This window comes from Kryptolebias marmoratus, linkage group LG22, assembly GCF_001649575.2.
Source record: "Kryptolebias marmoratus isolate JLee-2015 linkage group LG22, ASM164957v2, whole genome shotgun sequence".
NCBI lineage: Eukaryota > Metazoa > Chordata > Actinopteri > Cyprinodontiformes > Rivulidae > Kryptolebias > Kryptolebias marmoratus.
In genome coordinates this window covers 29552234-29556871 of record NC_051451.1, presented here as the reverse complement: position 1 = coordinate 29556871, position 4638 = coordinate 29552234, and the positions used below count along the sequence as shown (strand labels likewise).

Genomic DNA, 4638 nt, shown 5'->3' with positions numbered 1-4638 from the left:
CCCCCCCCCCCCTCCTCCCCCTCCTCTCACCTGCACAGCATGTCGGTGAGGCGAACAAACCCCACAGACGCCAGTTCGAAGGCGCCCCGATGCCGAGACTGCAGGAGCTGCTGACGGAAGTACAGCCCCACCCCCTCCACCTGCAACACAGACAGACAGGCAGGTGGGGTTAGGTTTAACTTTTTACTTTCCTTCTTTAGCAGTACCTCATGGTTTACAAATAAACAAATAAATAAACAAACAAACATCTTAGCTGTGACATGCATTAGTATTCACCCCCTTTACTCTGTCCCCCTGAACTAAAACCCCCCAGAAGTTTGGTTGTAATTTAATCTCAGTATAAATCCAGCTGATCTGTTACAACACATTAGTGAACAAACGGCATCATGAAGACCAAGGAACACAGCAGCAGGTCAGGAATAAAGTTGTGGAGAAGTTTAGAGCAGGTTGGGGGAAAACATCTCTGGGAGCTGTGATTAATCCATCATGCCCACCTAAACCGACAAGCCGGGTGAGGAGAAAGCTACACATCAACCTGAACACACTATCCTCACTGTGAAGCATGGGGGTGGCAGCATCATGCTGTGGGGATGCTTCTTTTCAGCAGGGGCAGGAAAGCTGATCAGTTGATTGGAGGATGGATGGAACTGAACCGGACTGAGAAACTACAGTAATGGACTGGGTTAACTTGAGTGGTTCTAATCCCTGATCCCTCCCAGGAGAGACTGACCTCACCTCAGGTAAAGACAGCTCGAGGCTGCAGGAGCCCAGACTGCTGTGGTGGTGACCTGGGCCGGGCCGGGCCGGGCTGTATTTAAAACCTCCCCTGGAACCATCCCAGTCTCATCTAAGAAGGACCATATGAGCTTTTGCTATAAGACAAGCTTTATTTAGACGTTCCCTTCCTGTTTGCTAACAAGCTGCATTTCCCAGAAACAACTTGTTCGTGCGGAGGAAGTGAGGTTTCCCAACTCTAATTACACGCATGACTCCGAGCCGGGACTCGGACCCAAATAGAAGAGGAGGAGGAGGAGGAGGAGGAGGAGGAGGAAGCAGCTCAGGTTATAGGTGGTGATGGAATAAAAAGCTTTTTGGTAATAATTAAGAAACTACAGAGAAATAAATATCCCTAACCTTGTCAGAGAGCAGTAAATACCGTGATGAAGTCAAAATTAAACCTTCAGACCAGCGGTGAAGTCATAATAAATATTTTTTCTTCTTCTTCTTTCTTATGCCAAACTCTGGGAATTCAACATGGAAGACGATAGTGATTAAAACTTTTTAAAGGTTTTGAAACTGGAAGGAAAAACAACTTCCCCCTCAAAGCTGTAGAAATGGGATATTTGGTTCAACAGCTCAGGACCTAAAGAAAAGTCTCCTGGAGGACCTAAATGTTCTGTATCTGTAGAGATTTGAACAGACAGCTTCAAACGTGGTCCGTAGACTCTTACCGAGGTTTAACCACAGCGGGGGAGGATCTCAGAAGGTTTACTGCCTCAAAACAAAACTGTAATACTGACACAGAAAACATTTGATCAAACAAGTTTGTAGCTCCTCGTAGCAGAGAGAAGTTCTGGTTCTGACCTCCTCGTGCTTCACGTCTGGACCGGTCCTGTTAGTTTCGTTCAGATGATAAAATCCTCTGATCCTTTAAGTCTTATTTATCTGATAGATTCCAGTTTGTTGAAAATAACCAACCTTCCTGATCAAGCAGCGTTAGTTATGGAGTTCTTCAGGGTCAGGACCTTGGACCGATTTCTGTTTACTTTTATTGTTGTTATTCTGACAATGTCCAGCTTCATTTATCCATAAAACCCGATCAATCCAAGGTCTCAAACATGATTCATCCTAACAAAAAGGTCTTACAGTTCCAGTCAGAGGGTTCAGCCCCCACACACGTTCTTATTATGGACACACATGCTGAACCACTCAGACGTGTTGTTGTTTTGCAGCTCTCAGTGCGTTTCCAGCCGCTGTTGGAAGTGTTTTATAAAGAATGCAGCAGAAGGAGATGTGCTGAGGCTGTAAAGGCAGCAGGGCTGCAGTCTAAATGAGAGCACGGTGCTAATAAGAGCCGCCCAGCAGGAGGTCACAGACAGACGGACTTCTTCAGAGCTGTAGCTTCATAGCAACCCTTACTGATGGAAGGGTTCATTCCACTGCAGAGACGCACCTGTTAACTGTTGAATTCAGCTGTTTCAGTCAGGGTTTAGAGCATGTGATGGGGATATTAATGTTTTCATGTTTCCAACCCTTTGGAGAAGGCCTTTTTCTGCTCCAACATGACTGAGCTCCAGAGCACAAAGTAGGACTATAAAGACCTGGTTTGATGGGTTTGGTGTCCTGGCCTGCACAGAACCATGACCCCATCAAGAACCTTTGGCATGAACTAGAACAGAGACTGCAAGCCAGAACCTCTGGTCCAACATCAGTCCCTCACCTCATAAAATGGAAAGAATTCCCACAGAAAGACTCCAGAATCAAACAGAAAGAAATGAAGAGGTTCTACAGAGAGAAAGATTATTCACAAGCAGAAAACATGTAAGACAGCTGGCAGTGTTCGCAGGAGTGGCCATCCCAGCAAATTCACCCCAACTGTGTGTATCTGAGGGTCTTACCTGTTCCTCTGTGATGAGTCCAGCCTGCGTGGAGGTGGTTTGGATCACGGGCAGGTTCTGGACCAGCTGAGCCAGCAGCATGGACACTTCCTTCATGCTCCTCCAGCAGCAAACCAGAACCATCTGAGCCGTCACCCTGTAGGCCTCACTACCTGAAGACAACACAGGTCAGAGGTCACCCAGTACGCCTCACTGCCTGAAGATAACACAGGTCAGAGGTCACCCAGTACGCCTCACAGCCTGAAGACAACACAGGTCAAAGGTCACCCTGTGGGCCTCACTGCCTCAAGACAACACAGGTCAAAGGTCACCCTGTAGGCCTCACTACCTGAAGATAACACAGGTCAGAGGTCACCCAGTACGCCTCACTGCCTGAAGACAACACAGGTCAGAGGTCACCCAGTACGCCTCACTGCCTGAAGACAACACAGGTCAAAGGTCACCCTGTGGGCCTCACTGCCTCAAGACAACACAGGTCAAAGGTCACCCTGTAGGCCTCACTACCTGAAGATAACACAGGTCAGAGGTCACCCAGTACGCCTCACTGCCTGAAGACAACACAGGTCAGAGGTCACCCAGTACGCCTCACTGCCTGAAGACAACACAGGTCAAAGGTCACCCTGTGGGCCTCACTGCCTCAAGACAACACAGGTCAAAGGTCACCCTGTAGGCCTCACTACCTGAAGATAACACAGGTCAGAGGTCACCCAGTACGCCTCACTGCCTGAAGACAACACAGGTCAGAGGTCACCCAGTACGCCTCACTGCCTGAAGACAACACAGGTCAAAGGTCACCCTGTGGGCCTCACTGCCTCAAGACAACACAGGTCAAAGGTCACCCTGTAGGCCTCACTACCTGAAGATAACACAGGTCAGAGGTCACCCAGTACGCCTCACTGCCTGAAGACAACACAGGTCAGAGGTCACCCAGTACGCCTCACTGCCTGAAGACAACACAGGTCAAAGGTCACCCTGTGGGCCTCACTGCCTCAAGACAACACAGGTCAAAGGTCACCCTGTAGGCCTCACTACCTGAAGATAACACAGGTCAGAGGTCACCCAGTACGCCTCACTGCCTGAAGACAACACAGGTCAGAGGTCACCCAGTACGCCTCACTGCCTGAAGACAACACAGGTCAAAGGTCACCCTGTGGGCCTCACTGCCTCAAGACAACACAGGTCAAAGGTCACCCTGTAGGCCTCACTACCTGAAGATAACACAGGTCAGAGGTCACCCAGTACGCCTCACTGCCTGAAGACAACACAGGTCAGAGGTCACCCAGTACGCCTCACTGCCTGAAGACAACACAGGTCAAAGGTCACCCTGTGGGCNACCCATCCCCTGAGGGAGCGGTGAGCAGCAGCGGTGCCGCGCTCGGGAATCATTTGGTGATCTAACCCCCCAATTCCAACCCTTAATGCTGAGTGTCAAGCAGGGTGGCAATGGGTCCCATTTTTACAGTCTTTGGTATGACCCGGCCGGGATTGAACCCACGACCTCCCAGTTTCAGGGCGGACACTCTACCACTAGGCCACTGAGCTGGTAAGCGGGTTTATTAATTGAAATGGCTGAAACAGTGAAATACATTCAGGGTACACGTACCTGTGCTGATGGATGGAGTGTGTGTGGTCTGAAACGGGCTGAGATCATCTCCTTGGTGTGTGTCCAGCTCTCTGGCACTGCTGAAGAAGTCGTTCGTGTCCCGGGGCTGGATCTCCTGCAGGATCTTCTGCAGACTAGATGACGCCTCTGTCCATGAACACAAAAACATGTTAAATGTAATTCAATCTTTTTTGCTTGTTTCCCAATATTACTATAATATTACATTCAACTTGTGTCCCCACAGGACATCAGGAGGAAACTTTCTGCAGAAAGCACCAACGCAGCTGCTGCCTCCAACATTCCTCATCTTAGAGGAAGAAGAAGTGTGTGGAGCTCCAAACAGGACCGGGTTTAGAGCTCCAACAGGACCAGGTTTAGAGCTCCAAACAGGACCGGGTTTAGAGCTCCAACAGGACC

The 4638-nt window shown here is 49.4% G+C and overlaps 1 protein-coding gene across 3 annotated transcripts in view; it reads right to left on the bottom strand.

Annotated features, from left to right (window-relative positions):
- Positions 1–4638, bottom strand: part of thada (THADA armadillo repeat containing) — a 52128-nt gene that overhangs the window by 35749 nt on the left and 11741 nt on the right. For all 3 annotated transcript variants that reach the window (XR_005232638.1, XM_025002640.2, XM_017440556.3), the window contains exons 20-22: positions 4222–4368; positions 2619–2770; positions 31–140 (exon numbers count right to left, since the gene is read on the bottom strand). Coding sequence is in view for 2 of the 3 variants with exons in the window: in XM_025002640.2 (XP_024858408.1) it covers positions 31–140; positions 2619–2770; positions 4222–4368 (409 nt within the window). In the remaining variant the exon portion in view is untranslated. The remainder of the gene's footprint in view (positions 1–30; positions 141–2618; positions 2771–4221; positions 4369–4638) is intronic.